We start from the raw sequence: 23,623 nt of genomic DNA, 5'->3' as shown, positions 1-23,623 counted from the left end.
GGGAGATGGTTTTTTTTATAGTGGCGGGAAAAGTTTATTTATTGTATATATTTAATATTTTTTAGAAGACCATATTATTACAAATAAAAGTCATATTAAATCATATAACACGTACATATTTGATATGATTACGTATGTGCTAAATTAAATAAGTAAACAAAGTATCACTATTAAATTCTATTAACCAATGTGAGCTGTTGGAGTAAGTGAGATTGCGTCATTTATAAAATGTTCGAATTATCTTACCAACGGTCGCTAAGTGGAGTCTGTTAGACATTGTTAGTCTAGAGTAGTTTAAGTCTCTCGTATGGTTTGCAAGTTATTATACGAGAGTGTGGGTTTACGCAGTGCACATATATGGTTAGTTGTGGGTTTATTCATTACTTAAAAAATGTTCAAACTTTAAAAATTGTGTTTAATACTCCCTCTGTTCTTAAATATGTGTTTCTTTTCATTTCGCACAAGTATTAAGAAACTTAATAAATTTGGCTTAATTTTAGGAAAACATATAAAAAAACTAAAATGACCTCTTATCAATTTATGATTTATAAGAAAGTTAATATTTATAGTTGAATTGATAAGGTTAAAACTAGAAAAATATATATAATGCAGTATTGAAAATGTAAAGTGACAAGTAATATGAAACAAAAATATTTTTAAAATTAACAGTTATTATGGAACATAAGAAGTATTGATTTGGAATTGACACCGTAGCTTAATTTGAGTAGACAACATCAAACACACCCTATTTTTAACGGTCAATGGTCATACTTTAACTGGTGTTAAATTTGAGCCACTCTTTTACCCTGCTTTATGTCAGATATAATCCCTAATTTTTTGAGTTGTATTTTTTGTGGATTGTTAACGATTTTTAACATTCGTTCAAAATAGGATTTTTTTTTTCAATTTTAGTATTTAATTTTATTTGTTTTCGGTTTCCTTTTTTTTGGTGTGGGGGGGGGGGGGGGGGGGTTCCTACATTTTAATATGAAAGCTTTGTCTTAATTTGCAATTCTTTAATTGAATTTTATTTCAATTTTAGTATTTTTTTTAGATTTCAGGGGTTCTAAGTTTTCTTTTTTGTGGGTTTTATATTCATAATTTGCAAAGCTTCATTCTTATATATTCGACTTTTCAATTTTATTATGCATAACCAAAATAAAAAGGGCTGAAAAATAGTGTAAAAAAAAAAAAAAAAAAAAACCATGACTGAATAAAAGGGAGGGGTGGGGGGAGTAAAAATATGGTGAAAATTTGCCAAAACTAAACAACTTGTATATAGAGATTTTTATGGTATTTTTGTCAATAAAGGCTAACTGTAGGGGGTGTTTGATATTTTCTATACTTAAAGGGACTAAATGATACATTACGCATAGTATAGGGGTGCCAAATGAATTTTACCCTTGTTTTTATATGGAAAAAATGAGGTGTGCCACGACAGAAATCAAAGTCCACGAAGAAATCAAGAAGAAGACATCACAGCTCCAACCCCAACTACTTGCTCCAAATTATTATTTTCAAATTTTAATTGGTATTTGGTAATGAGAAAAACTACGTTAGAGTACAAACAAGTGAATCATTGATCAGTACTTTATTAAATATCAGCATAGAATCTTTAGACTTTGATTCTTGAATATCCTCTATTTCAATTTTGCAATGTATTTTTTATTTCATAACTACACATTAATTTTTTAAGTTTTTTAAACATAATACACACTTGCAATAAATCATATACCATATGCCATGCGCAGGTTATATAATAACACAAAATGCAATATAAAATCACGATAGATGATGTGAACTTCACAACAGATTCAAAGCCATGTTACGAAAGGGGGGTGAATAATAAACGGAGAAGCATCGTTAACAAATTATTTATTTTGTGCCTACGCCATTTACGTTTTCAACCCACCAATAAACGAAAGTACTCAACGTAGAGTAATCACGGTAATAAAAAAATCTGGAAAAATAAACGAAAACAATTAATATTATCTGCAGTTAATAAATTACGAGGCATCTCCTTTATTTCCTTTGAGATTAATAACAGCAAGTTCCTGCTCTACATACTCTCCAGCACTGATAGAGGGGTACTTACATGCGAGGGGCGAATCCGTAAAGTGGCCTAAAGGTTTGAGCACTGCATCCGATGCTATGTGTGCAAAAAGCTAAGAAAGAGATAAAAAAAAAAGGCCAAAATTTTAGCAAGTTATTTACGAACTATCAAGAAGTAAAATAACCTTGACCGCGTTATAGACTCACCGTTGAGGATACTCTCCATAGACTGCGATTTTGCTGAGAAGCTAATTTTATTGCGTCAGTTGTGCGTTCAGTCACAACGACTTCATGCATGCCAGCAATGCACTCCCCAGCTGTCATCCACTCTATCTGCATATCCATACTTAAGTCAAGACTTCGAAGGGAAGATTTATTTATATCAAGCATGAGTATTTTTTTCTAACGTAAAAAATATCTAAACGAGCTATTATATCTAGTCATCGTCATAAGTAACTCGACATTAACGCAATACTATATCCATTTCGTACTGAAGTCAGCCTTACCGTTATAGGTACAATAAACTATTATTTATGTTCTTCAATGTGTTGAGCACAAAGAAATTATTTTTATCTATGGGTTCTTTTTATCTGTAGGTACGAATTTACGTAGGCATTCAATACCTGCTTTCCTGTTTGAATGAGGAGGCACCCCACAGGAACTTTGACTTCCATTTTTCTGCCATCTCTTAGCCAAATATTAAGTCCTGGGAATCTACTCCTGCCGTGAATTGTGAGAAAGTTGAGGTCGTAATGATATCCGGCAAACACCGTGCCTATTTGGCGGTGGCGTCTTAAATCACTTCCTGTTGGGGCAAGTAGGTGTGGTCCCTGTAAGTAACAAACGAATATTCTTCCATGAGAGTATGCCAGGTAATGAAGCAATGCATGCACAGTAAAAATAGCAACAGATGAATTACTCTAAGATCATCGATAAGACCTCAGAATCACAAAGGGATTTGCGCCAAATTGAAATGTAACAAGAACGAGATGCATGCAATTAAAGACATTGAACTTAAGGCTCTTGTCCAGAAGGTACACTGAGAGGACGTAAGAACCGAGTGTATTGGAGGGGCATGGAAATGACATTAGTCTCATTTTTAATACATGGGGATGAAAAAGAAACCAACAAAGGCGAGTTATACGTTCCTAAATGTAAGGGTGTGAATTAGGAAACTTATTTGAATCGACAAGTAGCAGAAACTAGTTTTATACAGAAGTGCATAATGATAGGGTAGTACAATTGTACAAAATATATTTCATCTCCAGTTAGAGAAAATCATATATCCTTAAGAGGTACAAAGGCCTTGATTCCATGCCCCGTCAGACCAAGTAAAGTGAAATATCCTCTGATAGTCTATATTCGTTTTTTTTTCAGGGTGGTCAAACAGATTTTGGAGAATTTGCTATTGATCAATCATCATAAAGCTCATGGTACTGCACCTTATTCATGTTCCTCATGGCACAAAAACACTGGTGTTCAAAAAGCTAGTTCTTCAAGACACTAAGAGTGCGTTTGGATGGAAGGATTTGGGGAGGGATTTGATTTGGGGAAGGGATTTGAAATGACTCCAATTTTGGAGTCATTTGAAATCCACCTCAATTGCTCAAAACATAACTAAAAAGGAGGGGTGTGGATTTGAAATCTATCCCCAAATCCCTCAATCCAAACAAGTCCAAGGGATTTGTTATTATGGATTTGAAATCCCTTCCCCAAATCCTTCCATCCAAATGCACCCTAAGATTGTGTAAGAAGAAGCCATTACACCTTATTCATGTTGCTCATGAAAGCAAAACATAATCAACGAAGAAAAACAATTTTTAGAGCCAAAGAAAAAATGACAACAAGAAAGAATTGAATATTGGTCAAAACAACAGTAACCTGCTTCATAAGAGAAGTGAATGCATCCTTCTGCAGGCCAAATCCAACTGCAGCCATTTCAGCAACAGCCTGATAAATAATGGCATAACATGAGAAAATGAAAAAATAGCCATGCAAAAATCAGATAAAAATAATCGGATGATCACCTCTATAGCAGATATCATTTTGTATCCCCATGAATCCATGGTATCTTTCCACTCGGGAAATCCCTCAGGTATGACAGGCTCCGAATTAAGTTCCTATAAAATGAAGATCCATCAGTACAAGAAGCCTAACAACACGACTGATAAAACGATTTACCAGGCTGACCTTAAAGCGGGTATTTGATGGTCGTGGACCAACCCTCCACATATACCGCCACTTAGGGTCTGGTCCAGTTGGGGTGGATGGTTGTAACTCTATCGGCATTGCTCTTAGTTTATCTTGCATTTGTGCATCCACTAAACTACGAGGTACTTCAACTCCTTCAGGTGTTACTCCAACCTGAGTAAATCCAACATTAAGTGTGTGATTACAGAGATTGATTTTTCCAGGGAACACGAACTACTGACCCTTGCAGCAAATTTTTGATAGTTACTTGCAAGAAAAACTATTTTTAGCTATATAATTCGTAAACTCTATCGGTTACTTCTCTGTCTACTATTGAATTCAAAGAAAGGCAAATCAAGATAAATAAGAGAAAAGCAACAGAAGTGAGAAGCCCCAGATATATCTGGTCTTTCTTGTATATTTTTCCTCCATTTAAGTCCAAATTTTGGAAGACCCCAAAACCTCATAATATAGTTATGGGGAGTCACAAAACATATGGATAAGAAATTGATTCATACACTTTCAGTTTTATTGACAGAAAAATAGTAAATATATCCTCCAGGGATGCAGTGAGGAATGCAGAAACTTATTTCTCACTTGTTGAATTCTAAGGAGAAAACAGGGAATTGCCTGTGAAAAATATGATGAACTTTATAAAACTATGCAAGCGTTTCATTTCAAATATCCATTTCCATTTGTTGTGACATATTAAGTTCTGTATGCAAATTATGCACAAGCCAAAAAATGTATGGACAAAAGCATCAAGTAGAGGGAGTCAGTGCTAAATATAACTAAAAGTATACAACTAAAAGTCTAAAAATAAAGAAATGACGATTTTATTTGATAATTTACGTATAAAAATTATCAGTCACACAAAATATTATTATGACAAGACGTTTTTTCTGTAATCTAATTGACACGGGGAGCATGCAACAAATAAGTCCCAAGAAGTTTCGGGGTTTTGTAAAGACAAATAAACTCGTGTTGCCAAAATTTTAACTAATAGCATTCAAGGAACTATTACTCCTTGTTTCAACTAAGAGCATATGGCAAGATTTTTTTTCTTACCCTTGTGATCAATAAATAGGTACATGACTAAACCAAAGCTACCAATCACCGAGAATAGGTGGTACTTCTAGAAAAAAAGATAATATATGTTTAAGGAGCATATAATGATGACTTTATTCAACATTTGGTCTTTTTCTACGGGGCTGCAGAATGGAAAATGACAAAAAAGAATCACAAAGATATATAAGTTTGTACGAAAAAATGATGTTGACCAATCATCATATGTTTACTTAAACGCATTAAATTACTGATATGCCACTTTCTATCAATCCGGCATGTTTTCAACGTGTTCGTCACAAACTTCTAGAACAAATCACCAAATCGTGACATATAATTCAAATTGATGAATTAATTGAGAAATTACTCAAATTTGAAATGCAGGACTGTGATGCAATAGCGAGCAAGCAATAAGGTTACAAACATGAAATAATAACTCGAAGGCGTAATCATCAGTAAACAAGCGGTATTGAGAATTTTCTAATACCACCACAATTTCAGCAGTAGAATACACAAAAGCCCTGAATAAATCAACGGTACTGAAAATTTTCTAACACTACCATAATTCCGGCAGTACAATACAAAAAAGCCCCAAACAAATCAACGGTATCGAAAATTTTCTAACACTACCATAATTTCGGCAGTACAATACACAAAAGCCCTGAACCAATCAACGGTATTGAAAATTTTCTAACACTACCATAGTTTTGGCAGTACAATACACAAAAGCCCCGAAATAATTAACCACGACAAAAACAAACCAAATCGATACCTCGAAATCACAGTCCGGTAACACTTCAAAAAAATCAAATCACACCACATCTAAATTCAATTATCAAGCCCCTATTGAAAAGCAGCCAAACGCATCAAGTAGCAAATTGATAAACAAAAGGAACCTGGTAATGTAGCTGCGGGCGCTCTTGTCGGCGCTTGAAATCGTCGGGCATTTCGAAATACTTCTCCATCGTATTGAGGAAGCGATCGTTGTCTTCGGCAGTGCATCGGGGATCTTTGACGAGTAAAGCTCCGGTCTCTTTTAGGGTTCGGCTGACCTCCGAGCAGAGATTCACCAGCTCCGAATCGAATTCCTCTTCGCCTGTGTTCGGCGGTTTTCCGCAGAATTCCAAGTAGGGGGCGAGATCGATCACCGGAATCTGCATTACAGGCTGGATCTTAGAGAGAGAAACAAACAAAAAGTGTTGGAGCGGAGTGACTGAGGTATAGTGGGGTTTCGATTTGGGAGTTGATTAGGGGAAGAGTGATGGCGGGAGATTCTCTCTCTCTACCTTTTTGCCTCTCTCTCTCTCTCCTCTCCGTTTTATAGGGTTTTATTCTGATTCCTCATTGGTGGTTGGGATTCGAAATCTCACCTCGAGATTTGCGAGTTATGGACCTTTTACTGAGTTCTTACAAAAAGATTACATTTAAATTTAATGATATATATTGGATATAATATATATATACACTTTGTGGTAGGAATTGTTTGTTTGAAAAATAGTAACTTACTAGTTACTAATGTACAATTGAATGAAATTGATAGTGATGTTTGAATTGTTTAGTTACAAATTTGAATATAGTAATTTTATCACAAGAACTAGAAATATGGTAACAAAATTAAATGTTATCACAAGAACTAGAAATATGATGTCCGGCGAAATGCCGTCGGATATCGGGAAGCTTGAAATGCTGAACCGGGCAATTTAGGGCGGGAACCAACTCAGCCGTCTCAGCGGCTCGATACCTAGTTCGATCGGCACTCTTTCCATGATGGCTAATTTGGATCTGTCAACGAACTGGATATTCAGTTCAATCCTCGGAGAAATCAGGTCGTCGATGACGGTCTCATCATCCCTTAATTTGTTCAACAGTCAACTTTCCAACGAGATATCAGGTAGTTTGTCCGGCAACAAGGTTTTGAGTCACCTGAATTTAAGTCGGTATTCTATGGAAAGGAAGCTGCCGCATAGTTTTAGCCCGAAAAATTATTGTATAATGCTGGATTTATCATACAACAAGTTAACTGGTGAAGTGCCCAACTCTATACAATCGGTTATGACTTAAGTATATTGGAGCCATGGATTTGAGTAACAAGTAATTTTGAAGCTTAAGATTTCGCCATCAATAATTTGTGTTTGTTAGATTTCATTTTTTTCTGCAATTTTGTTGTTGATTTTTTTTTCTTTCTTTTTTTAATCTTTAAATGTTAATATCCATAAGACATACGAAAAATGAAAGCCCTCATTTAATCACTGTATACTTGTGAGAAAATAATGTTTTAGCTAACTTTTCACTCGTATCTCTCGTACATCGTTTTGTTTTATAGGTTGGCTTATTGATTGATACATGGCCTCATCTTTTCTTGGTTTATGAATTAATTACCTGTCCATTCGTAAAATGGGCCGATAAGACAAGGGTAAATTTCACTTTACCCTTTTACTTTTGTTGGATATCACTTTATCCTCTTGTACTTTCAATTGTATCGATTTACGCTATTGCACTTTGGTTCGGTATCATTTTATCCCCTGCTACTCTCAATCATCGATTTGCCCCCTTGTACCTTGACTCAATATCACTTTACCACCTTCTACTCTCAATTGCATCGATTTGCCCAATGTACTTGCAAAATTATCTTAATGTGGCCATCACGTTAGTTTTCAAACCTTTAATCTTAACACCGTTTGATCTAAGTTTGAAAATAACAAAAAAACCACCTCTCCCAGTTTAAATAATTATTAATAAAAAAAAATTGTGGCTGACATCGTGGACTATGTTTTCTCGCTGTCTTGAATTTTTTATTATTTTACTTTTGTTGTTTTTTTTTTTTTTTTTTTAATTTTTTTAATAATTATTTAAACTGAAGCGGTGACATTTTAATAACTTTCATACTTAAATCAAATGGTGTTAAGGTCAAAGGTCTGAAAACTAACGGCGATGGCCACATTGAGATAATTTTTCAAGCAAGGGAAGCAAATTAATGCAATTGAGAGTAGAAGGGGGTAAAGTGATATCGAGCCAAAGTACAAGGGGGCAAATCGATGAATTGAGAATAGAATGGGGTAAAGTGATATTGAACCAAAGTATAAGGGGGCAAATCGATGCAATTGAGAGTACAGGGGGGTAAAGTGATATCCAACCAAAATACAAGGGGGTAAAGTGGAATTTACCCATAAGATAATCAACCCATAGTGTCGTTTAGAGCAAGTGCAAAATGACAACAATGTCCTTACTTCACTACCAAATTACTTGTATACATAGGTTATATACAAGATCTGATTGTTTTTAAAAAGTAAAAGGAAGGGTAAATTTGTCAATTCCGCATTGGTCCAACTGGATCTGCATGACCAAACAATGTATTTATTATGTATGGAATGTTAAAATAACGTTACGAACCAAATGGTTGATCAAATATAATATTTTCGTACATTATCAAGGTATATATAATCACTATATCATTATAATCCAAACCACAATCTAAAGTGCCCGTATGTTTAGGTTAGGGATGTAAAAGAGCCGAGCTAGACTGTTTTCGCGAGTTCGAATCCATTTTGACGAGCTCGAACTCGAGTTTTATTATATTATTAGAAATTTATTATGATAAATTATAATAAAAAACTTGAAATAAAAAATAACCTGTAATTTTTTTTAAATTATTTATATGAATTATTATTTATTTTATATTAATTATATTTAAAATAATAAAAAAAGACAAATAAAAAAAAATGCTCGTGAGCACACGAACAACTAAAAATGAGCTCGAACTCGACTGGCCACAAAAGCTCGAGCTCGAGCTTTTGTCGAGCCGACTTGCTGACTCACGAGTCGGCTCTGCTCATTTACATCCATAGTTTAGGTTATGTTTGCATTGAAGGGGTCTCTTTACCAATATAGAAAAATAAACGAGCCCATTTCACAATTTAGTCAAAAAATAGGGAGCCTTTGTGCAATTTTCAGCTACCATGAATATCGGAAAATCGATTACTATAAAACGAGTCAAAAAAGCCGCCGTCTCTCAGCCACTCTCTCTTCTCCTCCTCCATAAAACCCCAGCCGAAAAAAACCCCAGCCGAAAAAACCCCAAAAACACACACACACACACCAATCTTCCAATTCCTATTCTGTAATTTAATCGAACAGTTTGTCTTCAACCTGCGTTATCGCCTTTCCGAACCGGTAATACTATTATTAAAGCCAATTGAACCACTCTGTTTGCTATAATTTACCTACTTTTTAATTTAATTACACGGTAATATGCTCTACTCTTCTGCGCACACATATTTACACATGGCATCGAACGCTCGTAATATTCTGTATAGCAACCGATTTTTTGTGGGGGTGTGTTGCTGTAATATGTGCTTATGGTTTTACCAATATAAAAACCGGGTCTTTTTCTTATTGCTGTTTTTTGGGGTTTCGGTTCATCGGATTTGTCGATTTTCTACTGTTCCTGTACATGGTTTTTTGTGGAGGTTATTTAATTTCTGTGAAAAATAGTATTTTTTTGGTTTTTTTTATATTGGAATGGTGAAGGTGTTGACTTCGTTCGTTTTGTGTGCATTCTTTACATGAGAAATGCGGTGGATTAAATATTAGATTGTGGCGTAAGAAAATGGGCGTTTTATTTTTTTTCAATTCCTCGTTTGTACTTGCTGCACAATGTTTTCTTGATATGGTGATGGAACGTGAGTTTGAGCTTAACTAACTCAAAGATGCAGACTTTGGTTTCATGTAATCACGATTTCAATATTTTAGGATGATAAGCGGCTCGGATTTTGTTTTTTCTTATTTATAATGGTTGCATTTGTTGATGTTAGAGGTAAAGATGGCTGGGAAGTCGAATCGGGGGAGGAATCGTAAAGGGTCGCAGCAAACTGCAGTGAAATCTTCAGAGCAGGCCGTTTCTCCTGTGGAGCCATTGAGTGATAGTTCCAGCGCCATACAGGCTAATGGTGATACGAGCTTGAGCGAATCAAATGACATAAAGACAGAGGTTAAAGACCAGGATACAGCATCCCACCAGCATCCAGGAAAACAAGGTGGAATTACTGTTGCTCAAACTTGATCTAATCTTGTGGTAGACTAGTGGAGTTAAGGCTACTGTTGATTGAATATATGTTTCATCCCTTTTTATCTGCACATGCCTTAAATAAAACTAAAATTTGGCACAAATTATCTAACAGTCAACTATTGAAGTATGGATTTTTTTCCCCTCTGTGTGATTATTTGCTCGAATTGGATGTAAGCTATGACTCAATTTTCGTTGACTGCCGACTGTAGTTTCTAAAATACTTTCGTAGTTGTTTTCAATTTCCCAATCTGTGTGCTTAATGTTGCCAAAACATTCTATCTGTACTTCTATTGGGCTCGTGGCCTGTTGATTGTCACAGTTATAAACATGTTTCAGTTGCCTATTGTTTTTGTCTTATGTTTTAAGATAGAGAATGCAATTTTCTCATTTTGTTAGTTGCTGCAATGTAGAAATCTTAGATAACTGTACAAAAATCCAATATAGATAGTAACATTAGTGCCTCAAAAGATTTTTTCTTGCTTGATCCATGAACGAGGGTTTTTAATAAGTGTACTCATTTTAATGTGGCAGTTTGGCTGATAAAAGAAGCATGCTTGCGTGTGCATTTTCATGCTTTAAAAAAATTATCTTGGGATGTCTAACTCAAGAAGCATAGCCAGTATTACATAATGGCAAAGACACACTTGCTAATTTTGTCCGTAGCATGAAATTTTGCTTGAACTCTCCCCACAGTTCTCAAAAATCGATTTCATTGTGGTTTGGATGCTCTAGAATCAATTCTGTCAGTAGACTTGGAACTTTTTATGTTTCTTCCACTATCAGATTGTTCAGAATGGCATGGTTGTAGTTTCATGTTTTTCCTTCCAGATGCCTGTAATTTATATCTGTCTACTTCAATTCTATTTTCTTTCAATTATTAAAAACATGTATAAAATCGTTCCTTATTTTTACCATCTGGTTTATAGATCTCTAGTTGCCTTACTGCAACTCTTTGCAAGGATTGAATTGCATTTTTATGTTATTTTATTTCCTTATTAAGTCAAAAAATTCAATGCCCGGGAGTTCCATGTCTATAGTATATTTTCTTTGATCGGCCAATGTATGCACATGCTTAGAGCACACTAATGTATTCAAATTCTTACACATTCACATCCCAAATTAATGCCAAATGTTTCCTTCTTATTGCAGCTGATATTCACCTGTATCCTGTTTCTGTCAAAACACAAGGAGGCGAGAAGCTTGAGCTACAAGTATGCTACTATAGTTTAATTTTTAGTTCATAAAATTGAAACCTCTTAACATATTTTACCTATTATTTGCCTTGTTTGCTGCTGCAGTAAGGATTACTGTTTCATTTTTTTTGTCTATCAGAACCAGAATCCTACAATCACTTTTTTTCATTAGTTATTGCCAAACTTGATATCTTCTTTCTTGCATCTTAGAAATCTTTTGAGTCCATTGCTTTAAACTAATTGATATTTGCAGTTGAGTCCTGGAGACTCTGTAATGGATGTTAGGCAGTTTCTTCTTGATGCCCCAGAAACGTGTTTCTTTACTTGCTACGATCTGTTACTGCACACGAAGGATGGTTCTATTCATCACCTAGAAGACTATAATGAAATCTCTGAAGTTGCCGATATTACTGGTGGAAACTGCTTTTTGGAGATGATTGCTGGTAAACTTAATCATCCCAATATTTTTGCTTTTAAGCTCTAATGTATATATGCAACTAAGTCTTAATTGATAATCTGTGATGATGTACTCTCAAGCATCATTTCACGTATTTTGTTGCACCGTTTACATGCACATTATGCTGTAAAAAAACAGTCTTTTGCCCAAAGGAATAAACTTTCTTAGCGTTTTGCTGTTTTTTTTATCATGGATCTTAATTCTTGCTGTTCTTTGCAGCTTTATATGATGACCGATCCATCAGGGCTCATGTTCACCGAACAAGAGAGTTACTTTCTCTCTCAACACTGCATTCCTCGTTGTCCACAACGCTTGCATTACAACACGAAACAGTGAAAAATGCATCAGCAAATGTAGGAGGTTTGTGATTGCTCTCATCATTGACTATACACACTTTCTTCGTTTCTCATTCTGATTATATTTTCATTTTATTTTGTTATTTCTTACTATTGTAGTAAATTCTGACTCCTTTCTCCTATGTCTATATTATATGCAGATCCGGTGAAAGCTGAAGTGCCAGAACTCGATAATTTGGGATTTATGGAGAATGTTACGGGCTCACTCACAAGCTTATTATCATCACCCTCCAAAGAGATTAAGTGTGTTGAAAGTATTGTTTTCTCTTCATTTAATCCTCCTCCAAGCCAAAGAAGGTTGTTCACCTAGGATAATCTTCATAGTTGCCAATTATTTCCAATTTTTTTTTATTCCACTGACCTTTCTCATCTTTCTATTTGTCCTTTTTGGGTTTACTCACTTGGGAAAAATTCCATGCTAATATACTGGATTTATCTGGTTGCATCAGGCTTTACGGAGACTTAATTTATTTGGATGTGGTAACTCTGGAAGGAAATAAATACTGTATTACGGGAACAACAAAAGCTTTCTATGTAAACTCAAGCGCAGGGAGTATTCTTGATCCAAGGCCAAATAAAGCGGCTTTAGAAGCAACATCCCTTGTTGGACTTCTGCAAAAGATTAGCCCCAAGTTTAAGAAGGGTAACATAAACTTTGTTACTTATGACCTAACTAATATGTTGAGTTCCAAGTATTAAACTTATCTTAGTTGTTACTGTATCGCTGACTTCGGCCTTTTGTCTTCCTAGCTTTTCGTGAAATATTGGAGCGCAAGGCCTCAGCTCATCCATTTGAAAATGTTCAGTCTCTCTTACCACCAAACTCATGGCTGGGCTTGTATCCTGTTCCTGGTAATCTCAAATCTTTCTACAGTTTAGGTCCTATAGATAAGATACTAGATTTGTTTTGGACATATTTCGTGTATTTTTTGAGATGGCGACCAGCTTGTTATCTGATCGGGCTGATTGTTATCATAGTTCAACTTCACCAGAAATCCAGAATAGTACTTTTCGTTGTACCCTTAGAAACTGGCGATCTTTTGCTGGCTTACACGGTTAATCATTTTATCAGATTCCAAATGAGTTCATCAAAGAATAAAATTCTGACCAATTTCAGAAACTTAAAAACTTTCTTTCTCTTGAAAAAAAGAGAGACTAAATATCACCTGTCAAAAAACTTTTGATGAATGATCTTGGGAATAGAAAACTGTATTGAGTTTGTGGCTAATGTTGCCCTTCTCTTTTGCTAGAGTTCTCTTGAGCAAATAGTCCTCATTATATTAGTGCTAAAGATGTCTATGCGGTGAAATTACTTTCAGCTCTTCTACTCGGAGCAAAACTCCTGATGAAATTAATAAACAAATGTTACTAAGGGCCCTTTGGTTTTTCATGAGTATTCAACTTGCGATAGTGATTTGTGCAGTTCGAAAACAGTAATAAGAGAGGCCATCCAAATGTGTAATAGATATTGGAGACAGTAAAATAACTATCATATGACGTTTCTTAATTCTGCTTGTCGTCTTCGCATCATGATGTTGGCTCATGAAACCAAATCCATGTTATATGGTTTCCTTATTTTGGTATTCTTTTTATTCGTCGTTCTTCTGAGATGTTGTAGATTTGTTATGACATTTTAGTAGTTTTCTCATCATTCCGTTTCTTCTGTATCTGGCTTCGCTCATTGTGTCTTAACTGTGTATACTGATAACTGTCTAACGGAGGATGCTTGTTTTAGATCACAAGCGTGATGCAGCCAGAGCGGAAAACTCTTTGACTCTGACCTTTGGAAGTGAGCTGATTGGCATGCAAAGAGATTGGAATGAAGAGTTGCAGTCTTGTCGGGAGTTCCCGCATGCTACACATCAGGAAAGGTGTACTTCATATCTTTGTTGCAATATCCTTTGCAAGATCAGTACCTTTGTGAATATATTTATATCGTATTACTTACCTTATATATTCATTGCAGCATCTTAAGAGATAGGGCACTTTACAAAGTGACTTCTGATTTTGTTGATGCTGCCACTAGTGGTGCTATCGGAGTGATAAGCAGATGTATTCCGCCTATTAATCCAACAGATCCAGAGTGTTTTCACATGTGAGTATATCTGAATAACTTGAGTGCTTTTTATCGTCACTATCTATTTTGTTTCCTATACAATGAATTGCTGTACTCTTGTCTCTCTTTATGTTTAAACTCTGTTTCCCTTTTTACTCCTGGTATGCATAACATTAGTTAATTTGTTATTATTTGTTCTTCATTTCATAGGTATGTTCACAACAACATATTCTTTAGTTTTGCTGTTGATGCGGACCTTGAGCAATTGCCCAGGAAGAAGGCATTAGAACTAAACTCTAAACTGCAGAGCACAACCTCGGCCCAGAATCATTCAGAGAACAATCTGCCACAAGGAGATTCTACAGTACCGTTTGTAAACGGATCTGCTGTTTCAAATACGGAAAACGTTAGTGATGCTGAGGCATTGTCGGCTGACGTTCCTGCAGAGACTCAGTTGGCTGAAAGTGAGCAAGCAACATATGCAAGTGCTAATAATGACTTGAAAGGGACCAAGGCATACCAGGAAGCTGATGTTCCAGGCTTGTACAATCTTGCCATGGCCATAATTGATTATAGAGGTCATAGAGTTGTTGCACAGGTGCGTATTTACTTACACTTATCCAGTTACTTTTACACAATTCATGGGTCTCTTTCTAATTTCTGATGTCTTAATAGACCATAAGTCCATAACTGATGTCTCAGCTTGATGCTGTAGAAAAATAAAAATATTTCTCTTTCGCTCGCTGCTCGTTGGTTTTTGTCACATTAATATCCTCTATGTTGTTTCTTATTTTCATTTTTCTGCCACATCAATGTTGATTCAATTCCTCTGGTTTTTTTCTTCTACCTTTATGGATGACCAACCAATTTGGACTTATTAAGTTGTTCATGTTGTATATTTGAAGATAATAGTTACTCTACTATATTGATCAATTAGATGCTAAAATGGCATCATTCTTTTGGTTGTATGTTCTTACATTTCCTCTCCTACCAGAGTGTGTTGCCTGGAATCCTTCAAGGTGATAAGTCAGACTCCCTTCTATATGGGTCTGTTGACCAGGGCAAGAAAATTTGCTGGAGTGAAGACTTCCATTCTAAGGTACAAATGAGCTTAATGAATTCATTATGAGATCTAGATAGCATCAGTTATCAAGAATTTGCTGAAAATAAATCCAGCTTCATGACATAAGTCTTCAACTCTACTGTCATACATGTATCACCGTTCTCTTGGGAATCATCGGAAGAAATTCTCTTTCCTAATCCTTTTCATGGCAACTGTGTTACTTACAAAGTAAAAAACATCTTGTCTCCTTGATTCAATGGGACTTTCTTGTTGCTATCGTCCTTGAAATTCTTATCAGTGTTTGCAGCCACGATTTATTAATCAACTCTTGACCCCATTAGTAATTCTAAGTCTTCTAATTATCTTACAGGTGCTGGAAGCTGCCAAACTTCTTCATCTGAAGGAACATACTGTGCTCGATGGGTCTGGTAATGTTTTCAAGCTAGCTGCACCGGTTGAGTGCAAAGGCATTGTTGGTAGTGATGACAGGTGAAGCTTGATCTTTTGGAATGTTTAGTAACTTCTGTAAATTAGCCCTGTGGCATATTGTTCCTCCTTTTTTTGTTGGAAATGTGCATTGTCTGTTGCTCCTACACATCCAGAAAAAAAACACTTAGGCAATTGATCATTTGTAAATACATCTATTTCTTCTTCTTTCAAGCAGAATGGTTCGTGGTTCCCCAGTTACCCTCTAAATACATCTACTTCATTGCGTTTGGTTTCAATTGGAGAATTAGTAGTTATAGAAAGATCGTAATTCCTACCACATTCCTCTGGCCCCATTGTTTGTCCTCCTTGCTTAGTATCTGCTGTGTTGAACCATATCTTGTTGTGCTTGAAAACATTGATTAAGTTTATGGCAAGAGTAATCCTTGTCATCTTATAAAAGTCTTCTTTTGGAATTGCTCAACATTTTTTTAGCAACCTATTGGATCCTTTGTTTTGCCTATTGTTGTTTCTTGTTTTATGATGTGTTCATGTGTTCCCAGGCATTATCTTTTGGATTTGATGAGAGTCACTCCACGCGATGCAAATTATACCGGTTCCGGTTCCAGATTTTGCATTTTGAGGCCTGAACTAATATCTGGCTTTTGCCATGTAAGATTCAGCTTTCCACATCAATATTACCTCTGAACCATTTTGGATATTTCACAATCTTAACATCTGTTTTGGGATGAAAAGGCGGAATCAGCTAAGATGTCGAAGAGCGAATGCCAATCAGAACAGGAGAATTCTGTTGTTTCAGATTCTTTGGAGGTCAATAGTGCTGAAGAGGTGGTGAAAGCTGAGGAGCATGCATCATCAGCAACAACTGATACACAGGTTCAGGTCCTTGTTACAATTTCTTTATGCCTTGACATAGTTGTAGCTTTTACAAAACGGAGTGCTCTGATGAAATTAAAATTAACTTGTCCTTACAAATACTCAGTATGCCAACATGCAGTGGTGAAGCACCAGTGCGCTGAAGTATCTCTCTTTTCAGCATAGAAACATAATCCAAGTTTTTGATGTATTGTAGTACTCTATATGTGCATAAACAATAATGTGGCACCTCTTCTGTGTGATATGTGAATAATCATCTCTTTGACAATTCTAGTGTAACTACAGTTAAGTTTGTAATGGTTAGAGACTTGACTGTGTTGTGCATGTCCCTGTGAAAAGAGAAGAAACTCATGCTGCAAGAATTATTTTAATTAATGTCGCAAGTAAAAAAAGCTAATTGAGGTTTATTCTTAATTTCGTTTGGTCAAACACGTCCATAAATTGGATAAAGCTCAGTTAGAACTTAAGTAATTTGATTTAGCTGGGTTACATCTTTAAATTTTGGGGCCCTAGAATTTGGTTTGCTTGAATGCACAAAATTATCTAGATATAAACCTTTCCAAGTCTATTTAGTTTCGAAGGCTTTTCAAAGGCTTTATCAGCTTAACTTCCATTAGTATTCTCCTTTGGAAATGTAGCTGTCTGTCGTGAAAAAAATTGCTGTTGGCTTCCTTGCTCAGTTATATTCTACAAGTAATAGAGAAGACAACTTCTGGACATTTTTGCTGTCTGTTACTTAAGCTAGTGCAGCTTGAGCACATCAGTTTATTTTATCAGTTCTTTGATTTTTAGATGTCTATCTTCTCTGTACTTAATTTGGTACTTAAGGTTGTGGTTTGCTTTCTGCTTTTAGTCCTTTAGTATATTCATATCTAGGATATGACAGCTTGTATTTGTAATTTGTTCACCTGTTCACACAATAGGGATTTACTATTGATTCGGATGAGAAGGACAAGCTAGGATTTTTTTCTTTTTGTAACCAACTTGAACCTGATTGAAAACACGAGGGAGCTCAGAGAAGCTATTGATGTTTGAAACTCGGTTAATCCTCGAAATAGTTGACGGGTTGAGTGAAAATTGCAAGACTATGGTTGACGTGGTATTTATCTACCTCACCTGTTTATGCAAGATATTTAATTGTGTTTCTTTGAAAAGATGAACATCAGAAATTATGCTGATCTGACTTGTTAATTAACTGTACGTGTTCACCATTCACTGTAACAATGCCTCTTTGTACCATTAGTTTTAATCTTTAATAAAGGATCAAGCATCCATCAATTAATAAATTTAACCTATTTGTGATGTATGGATAAGCATATTATCGAGTTTAGTTGTTGGTATCTAACTTCTATCTCATTGTAAATGGGTTTTTTCAGGATGCTGGAAAGGGTGAAAAGGAAAACTGTCAAGAATGCTGTTCTCACTCTCATAAAGAAGATTCAAGCAAAGACATACTTTTCAATCCTAATGCTTTCACTGAATTTAAGCTAGCTGGGAATCAAGAGGTGTCATATATAATCTTTCAGATTAGTTGACCTAATAATTTTCAGGAATTTTTTCTTCTCAAATCTTTCAAAATAATGTTCTCCAGGAAATCACTGCGGATGAGGAAAATGTGCAGAAAGTGAGTTTGTATCTAAAAGATGTTGTAGTGCCTAAATTCATAGAAGATCTTATTACCCTTGAAGTTTCACCGATGGATGGACAAACCTTAACTGAGGCACTCCATGCACATGGCATCAATGTTCGTTATATTGGAAAAGTAAGAACAGGCCCATAATGAGTTTTAACACCTCTTTTTAGACTTTATATTCTCTTATGCTTTTATATGGCTTGATCTTGAATCTCATGTTTCTGGAGTGGGGTTGAAGCTGATGTTATCTATATTTATGTTATCCATATTCTGTGGCTCATATGCTCTTCTTGGTGCTATAGGTTGCTGAAGGGACCAGACATATGCCTCATCTATGGGATCTCTGTTCGAATGAAATTGTCGTCAGATCTGCTAAGCATGTTGTTAAGGTATTTAACAATTTATGACGCACTTCCAGATTGTTTGGGCAATATAACATTGTGATTAGATAATCCACTCTTTGGTTATTCAAGAAGTTGAAGGTATTGTGGTAGTTCCAGCCTCCAGGTTATGCTTTTGGCTGCTTGTTTCCTTTGGTGGACTGTCTTTGACCATCTTTCTTTCTGCCGTGTAGATTATCAATCATGTCACGTCTATAATGTCATTGTCCTCCTCCCCCCCCCCCCCCCCCCCCTCCCCCATATCTTAGCTTTATCATAGAATCCAGAACCTTTAATCTCATATCTCAAAATTAGTCAGTCTAAGTTTAAGGGGCGCATTTTGTTATCTCTTGTGTGGTGCATAAACTGTGACAAATGCTATTTTTAGCATTTGAAATGTTTCTAGGTGAACTTTGAGTCATTCTATTTGATCGGGGACTGCCTTCTCAAAAAGCAGCCCATTATTATGCCTGCCACTAGTTCAATCAAAGCAGCCAATTTCTGTTTTAGATATTCTTGCTAGCTTTATGTGATTTCTTTTGATTGGTTGTGGAATAATTTTCTCTAGTGAAACTATCTACGAGATCATTAAATGCAGTTTATGGTTTTCTTTACAAACTTTGCCTATTTACGGCCCACTATTTATGGACATGCAGGATATTTTAAGAGATACAGAGGATCACGATCTTGGACATGCGATTTCACATTTTTTCAACTGTTTCTTGGGAAAAGTTCAGACTGTTTCTCCTAAAGGTGCTGCAAACAATTCACAGTCCAAAACCCAGAAAAAGGTATATATATAAATGTGATGAATAATTTTTCAGTAGTTCTTAATGTCCTCTGAACCTGTTATCTGTGTCAATATTTTGGTCTCTCTATCTTGATCTTGTGTTAGTGCTTTTGCTTTGTGGATATTCTTCGTATGTAGTGAAATGAAGTATATAGAATTGTGATCTGACTATGTCCAATTTCCATAATGATATAAACTGAGAAAAAACTTCAATTTGGGTCTTGATTCTACTACTACATTAGTTGGCTCCTTGGTTATTATATTTGGCGTGTCGTATTATATTATCTCCACTCCATCTAATCTCCTGAAATCTATGGCATCGATATTTAACAGGTTCATTCGGGTCATCATGTTTCTGGGAAGTCTTCCAAGGGACAAGCTAAGAAAAATGAGGGATATTCAAGGAAGAAAGAGTCCTTGTATTTGAGTATGACTTCCGATAGTTTGTGGTCTGACATTCAAGAATTTTCAAAATTCAAATACCAGGTCTTTTTGTTACTAGTTGAACTTTTTTTTTTGATTCTTGGTAGAGCTTCGTATTTACTGTGTTGAGATTAATATCTGCAGTTTGAGTTGCCAGAAGATGCCAGGAAGGGGGTCAAGAAAATTTCAGTGATACGAAATCTTTGCCAGAAGGTACAATTTTTGAAGCATAGAATAACTTGAATTTAATTTAAGTTTTCCCCCAACTAATTGATCTTTCTATTTTCATTCCATCCCAAAAAAAAAAAAAAAGAAATGTGCTTTTGTTTGTCTGCTCTATTTTTCCAATAGATCATTCAATTTTCGGATCAAATGATGATTGTGTAATTTTTCTTTTTTACCTCTTTGTATCTGTGTTATGTTTTTTTTTTTTGTCTATTTATGAGAACCTAGCGTGTTACCAACAGGGCCTTGTCTTATAGCTATAAAAGTTAACGAAGTACCTGTTGAGTCTATTCAAGTACAAGGACTCTTTCTTGTACTTATCCTGCAAAGCAAATTATGTCGAAAAGTGGAAGTTGTTTGAATTCGGGAGTGGTACTTTTAATGTGTATTTGAGGCCCAACGGCTGTTATTTTTTATACCATTAGATTGTTTTGCCTGATTGTTTTTATCGCAAACAGGTAGGAATTAGCATTGCTGCTCGAAAATATGATTTCGATGCTTTGGCACCTTTCCAAGTTTCAGATATATTGAATGTCCAACCGGTAGTGAAGCATTCCATTCCAGTTTGTTCAGAAGCCAAGGATCTGGTTGAAACTGGAAAAGTCCAATTAGCAGAGGTATGTATCGATTTGATCTTTAATGAGGAAAATTGATTTATAATATCTGATTTTACGCTATCAGATAAAGTCTTGTGAAACGATCACAAATTTCTATTGAAGAATTTTATTTCCGTGCTTCTTCAGGGAATGCTCAGTGAGGCGTACACACTATTCTCTGAAGCTTTCACAATTCTGCAGCAGGTGAATTTAACAATTTTTTTTACTTGCACGATCTCTTGTTTTCATTATTTTAGGACATTAACCAAATACACAAATTGCAGGTCACTGGTCCAATGCATCGAGAGGTTGCAAACTGTTGCCGGTAAATGTTGGAATACTTGATTTGTGTCCTTTTTCTGGATTTCACTGTTTTTCCTGCACATTTTGAATGTGATTGAACTTCCATCGAAATACGCAATTTTTGTATAAATAATTTACGTTGAACTGGACATTGACTTTGATTACAGCTACTTGGCCATGGTGTTGTATCACGCTGGAGATATGGCTGGAGCCATAATGCAACAGCACAAGGAACTAATCATAAACGAACGATGCCTTGGACTAGACCACCCCGACACTGCTCACAGGCACAAACCTTTTTTCCCTCTGCTCATTTCATATTATTAGTAATTTCACCGCGAACCAATGTTTTCTATGCTAAATTATTCTCTGGGATTTGATTTATTACTGTATGTAGCTGCTCGAGTTGTTTTGAGACCTGAGTACAATATTTAAGACGATACATTTTTTTTTGGGCTGCAGCTATGGGAATATGGCTTTGTTCTATCACGGACTTAACCAGACAGAGCTCGCACTGCGCCACATGTCTCGCGCATTGCTTCTCTTAAGCTTGTCATCTGGGCCAGATCACCCAGATGTTGCTGCCACGTTTATCAACGTTGCTATGATGTACCAAGATATCGGAAAAATGGATCCCGCCCTTCGTTATTTACAAGAAGCCTTGAGAAAGAACGTGAGGCTACTAGGAGAGGAGCATATTCAAACTGCAGTTTGCTATCATGCTTTGGCCATTGCATTCAATTGTATGGGTGTATTCAAGCTTTCTCACCAGGTGTGTTTGTTTACCCAAGCTAAATAATAATAATAAACATTCTATATTTATAGATTCATAAATTATAACGCACTGATATACGCTTTTTGATCTTTGATACGGCAGAATGAAAAGAAAACATACGATATTCTCGTGAAGCAACTCGGAGAGGAAGACTCTAGGACGAAAGATTCCGAGAACTGGATGAAAACATTCAAGATGCGCGAGCTGCAAGTATATTTACTACCCTAATCGGCTGATGAATTTGTTTTTAATTTTAAATGTTTTTTTTACTATTCTTGGATGTTATCAGCAAGTTTCGTAAACCCCAATCTGGTTCCTATTCTATTTATGTACAGGTTAATGCACAAAAGCAAAAAGGTCAGACTTTGAATGCTACTTCTGCACAAAAGGCTATTGATTTATTAAAGGTATTAATTTATTGCGTCTATAAATTTCAATTTTTTTTCTTTTATTTATTTTACTTTTGCTATAATTAATAAAGTATAATATGTGCAAGAATAGGCTCATCCAGACCTGATACAAGCATTTCAAGCCGCTGCAGTAGCTGGCGGCACAACTGGTGGTTCTAGTTCCTCTGCAAACAACAAATCACTAAACAGTGCAGTCATCGGTGAAACCCTTCCGCCACGAGGGGGAAGAGGTGTCGACGAGAGGGCGGCTAAAGCTGCTGCTGAAGTGCGAAAGAAAGCAGCGGCAAGGGGTCTCTTGATACGCCCGCACGGTGTACCTGTACAGGCTATGCCGCCACTAACTCAGCTCCTTAACATCATAAATTCAGGTATGACACCTGAAGCTGCCGTCTCAAACAATAACGAGGCCACTGACGGAGTTAAGAAAGAAGGCAACGGCCATACTTCATCGAACGGAGTGCAAGATTCTGAAGTTGATAAATCGAAACAGGGTCAACAAGAGCAGGCTGCTCCTCCAGTTGGATTAGGATCGGGATTGGCTTCTTTGGAATCCAAGAAGCAGAAAACGAAAGGCAAAGCCACTTCTTGATGGAAATATTCATCGCACCAACTTTGTTTCGGTTTTTTTTCTGCTAGACGTAGTTCCTTTTTTTTTTTTTTCCCGATAATCGGAAAGAAGTTTTTCACTACTATTGGATTGATTATAGACAGCTCTAATCTTGCACTCTGCTTCAATAAGTTGGAGGTGCTTATTTTCGGTGCCTTTGTAATCTATTCTTTCAATAAGAATTTTGCTTGAGAAGAAATAATGTGTATTTCTTTTTGTATTAGCCAACAGATGGAAAAAAGTCTTCTGTTTGTTACATTGTTTTTTTAGGGAAACACCAATACATTATTGATTTTTTTTTTTTAATAATAATTTGCTTAATAGTTACTCCCTGTTACAGCACACTGTCTGTTTTTATCTATGAAATTACACTAAATAGATATAGAAAATCTGTTTCAATTTTTCTTTTCCGGAATTTCGAATTACTTTTTAGGAGCAGCAATTTCTAGCTTCTTTGTATTAGGACTGCTTATGTAATTATAAACTAAATGCTATTGTATTACGAGTAGAACCGGATTCACATGGGTCGAACCTAGGGTGTAAACGAGCCGAGCTCGCTTTATTTTGTGAGCTCGAGGAGCCTATAAGTTTTAGCTCGAGCTCGAGCTCCTTGTGTTTTTAAGGAGCTCGAGCTCGACACAACCACAAATCCATCTATCAA

General features: G+C 35.9%; 2 protein-coding genes across 5 annotated transcripts; one reads left to right on the top strand and one right to left on the bottom strand.

The window, feature by feature from the left end:
• Positions 1-1,762: 1,762 nt before the first annotated feature.
• On the bottom strand, positions 1,763-6,733 carry LOC105969546 (2-oxoglutarate (2OG) and Fe(II)-dependent oxygenase superfamily protein). The gene is made up of 7 exons (XM_012994317.2): positions 6,204-6,733; positions 4,243-4,416; positions 4,080-4,172; positions 3,934-4,002; positions 2,676-2,882; positions 2,260-2,385; positions 1,763-2,165 (listed from the first exon to the last, which is right to left on the bottom strand). Exons 1-7 carry the CDS (start codon positions 6,465-6,467, stop codon positions 2,007-2,009), a joined length of 1,092 nt encoding a protein of 363 aa, XP_012849771.2. The 5' UTR covers positions 6,468-6,733; the 3' UTR covers positions 1,763-2,006.
• Positions 6,734-9,218: 2,485 nt separating this feature from the next.
• On the top strand, positions 9,219-23,289 carry LOC105969482 (clustered mitochondria protein). Of its 4 annotated transcripts, none has more exons than XM_088812425.1 (29): positions 9,219-9,550; positions 10,119-10,340; positions 11,522-11,583; positions 11,819-12,008; positions 12,242-12,382; positions 12,519-12,675; positions 12,828-13,021; positions 13,129-13,230; positions 14,114-14,249; positions 14,345-14,473; positions 14,645-15,032; positions 15,429-15,533; positions 15,868-15,986; positions 16,487-16,595; positions 16,680-16,820; positions 18,197-18,325; positions 18,412-18,582; positions 18,756-18,842; positions 19,490-19,624; positions 19,957-20,109; positions 20,191-20,259; positions 20,730-20,888; positions 21,015-21,071; positions 21,152-21,192; positions 21,338-21,457; positions 21,633-21,942; positions 22,048-22,155; positions 22,281-22,352; positions 22,447-23,289. In XM_088812425.1, exons 2-29 carry the CDS (start codon positions 10,127-10,129, stop codon positions 22,942-22,944), a joined length of 4,296 nt encoding a protein of 1,431 aa, XP_088668551.1. In that variant the 5' UTR covers positions 9,219-9,550; positions 10,119-10,126; the 3' UTR covers positions 22,945-23,289. The 4 variants fall into 4 exon arrangements, with proteins under 4 accessions (XP_088668551.1, XP_088668561.1, XP_088668555.1 ...); XM_088812435.1 differs by having other exon boundaries at positions 9,305-9,477; positions 10,121-10,340; positions 16,680-16,826; XM_088812429.1 differs by having other exon boundaries at positions 9,325-9,477; positions 10,121-10,340.
• The last annotated feature ends 334 nt before the right edge of the window (positions 23,290-23,623 follow it).

This window comes from Erythranthe guttata, chromosome 2, assembly GCF_056151865.1.
Source record: "Erythranthe guttata isolate IM_541 chromosome 2, IM_541, whole genome shotgun sequence".
NCBI classification, from domain to species: Eukaryota; Viridiplantae; Streptophyta; class Magnoliopsida; order Lamiales; family Phrymaceae; genus Erythranthe; species Erythranthe guttata.
This window is presented reverse-complemented; position numbering and strand designations above follow the sequence as displayed.